Source organism: Malurus melanocephalus, unplaced genomic scaffold (assembly GCF_030028575.1).
Source record: "Malurus melanocephalus ecotype Western Australia unplaced genomic scaffold, MMel_1.1 scaffold_7405, whole genome shotgun sequence".
In the NCBI taxonomy this organism is placed as follows: Eukaryota; Metazoa; Chordata; class Aves; order Passeriformes; family Maluridae; genus Malurus; species Malurus melanocephalus.
The window spans coordinates 1-1,297 of record NW_026630635.1 but is presented as its reverse complement, the minus strand read 5'-3'; the positions used below and the strand labels follow the sequence as shown (position 1 = coordinate 1,297).

General features: G+C 50.6%; 1 protein-coding gene across 1 annotated transcript; it reads left to right on the top strand.

The window, feature by feature from the left end:
• Positions 1 to 691: 691 nt before the first annotated feature.
• Positions 692 to 1,228, top strand: DMTN (dematin actin binding protein; the record flags this gene model as incomplete). Its single annotated transcript, XM_057389502.1, has 3 exons — positions 692 to 844; positions 925 to 1,034; positions 1,123 to 1,228. Coding segments are annotated over 3 exons (369 nt in total), but the record flags the coding sequence as incomplete, so codon positions are not given.
• Positions 1,229 to 1,297: the final 69 nt, after the last annotated feature.

Sequence of the window (1,297 nt, the reverse complement as noted above, 5' to 3'; positions counted from 1 at the left end):
TTATCCTATATTATCCAAACCCCGTATCCCATATTCCAAATCCCATATTATCCTATATTATCCAAACCCCGTATCCCATATTCCAAATCCCATATCCCACATTATCCTATATTATCCCACATCCCATATCCCATATCCCATATCCCATATTATCCTATATTATCCCACATCCCAAAACCCATATCCCAAATCCCACATCCCACAACCCAAATCCCATATTCCATATTATCCTATATTATCCCATATTCCAAATCCCATATCCCACATTATCCTATATTATCCCACATCCCATACCCCATACCCCATATCCCATATTATCCTATATTATCCCACATCCCAAATCCCATATCCCATATCCTATATCCCATATCATCCCATATCCCATATCATTCCAAATCCCATATCCCATATTATCCTATATTATCGCACATCCCACATCCCAAATCCCATATTATGCTACATGATCCCACATCCCAAACCCCATACTCCATATCCCATATCATCCCAAATCCCATATCCCATATTATCCTATATTATCCCATATTCCAAATCCCATATCCCACATTATCCTATATTATCCCACATCCCAAATCCCATATCCCATATTATCCTATATTAACCCACATCCCATACCCCATACCCCATGGTGTGTGGTCCCCGAGCTGCCCCCTCACCCCTGCCGTTCCCCCAGACCACCATTCCAGCGCCCACCACGGGAAACACCTCATAGAGGACCTGATCATCGAATCCTCCAAATTCCCGGCGGCGCAGCCCCCCGATCCCAACCAGCCCGCCAAGATCGAGACCGACTACTGGCCGTGCCCTCCATCCCTGGCTGTCGTGGGTAGGTGGGCACAGCATTTTCCCCCTTGAGACCCCCGGGAAGGATGGGAATGAACCGAAAATCCCATTTTTCCTCCCCAGAAACGGAGTGGAGGAGGCGGATGGCGTCCAAAAGGGGCGAGGAGGAGGATGAGGATCTGTCGGAGGAGATGAAGAACCTGCGGGAGCTCCAGCGGCAGGAGCTGAGCAAGGTGAGGGGTGCGGAGGGTTGGGGGGAGTTTTCTGAGGGGTTGGGGACGCGATGGCACCGGTCCCGAGCGGTGTCGCTTTGTCCCCCAGGTCACCTCCAACCTCGGCAAGATGATCCTGAAGGAGGAGATGGAGAAATCGCTCCCGATCCGGAGGAAAACTCGCTCGCTGCCGGACAGGACGCCGTTCCACACGTGTGAGTGGGGTTGTTCTTCCTGTACCCCGTTCCTTCCCGGCCAACTCTGGATGTCTGTAGCCAGCGTGT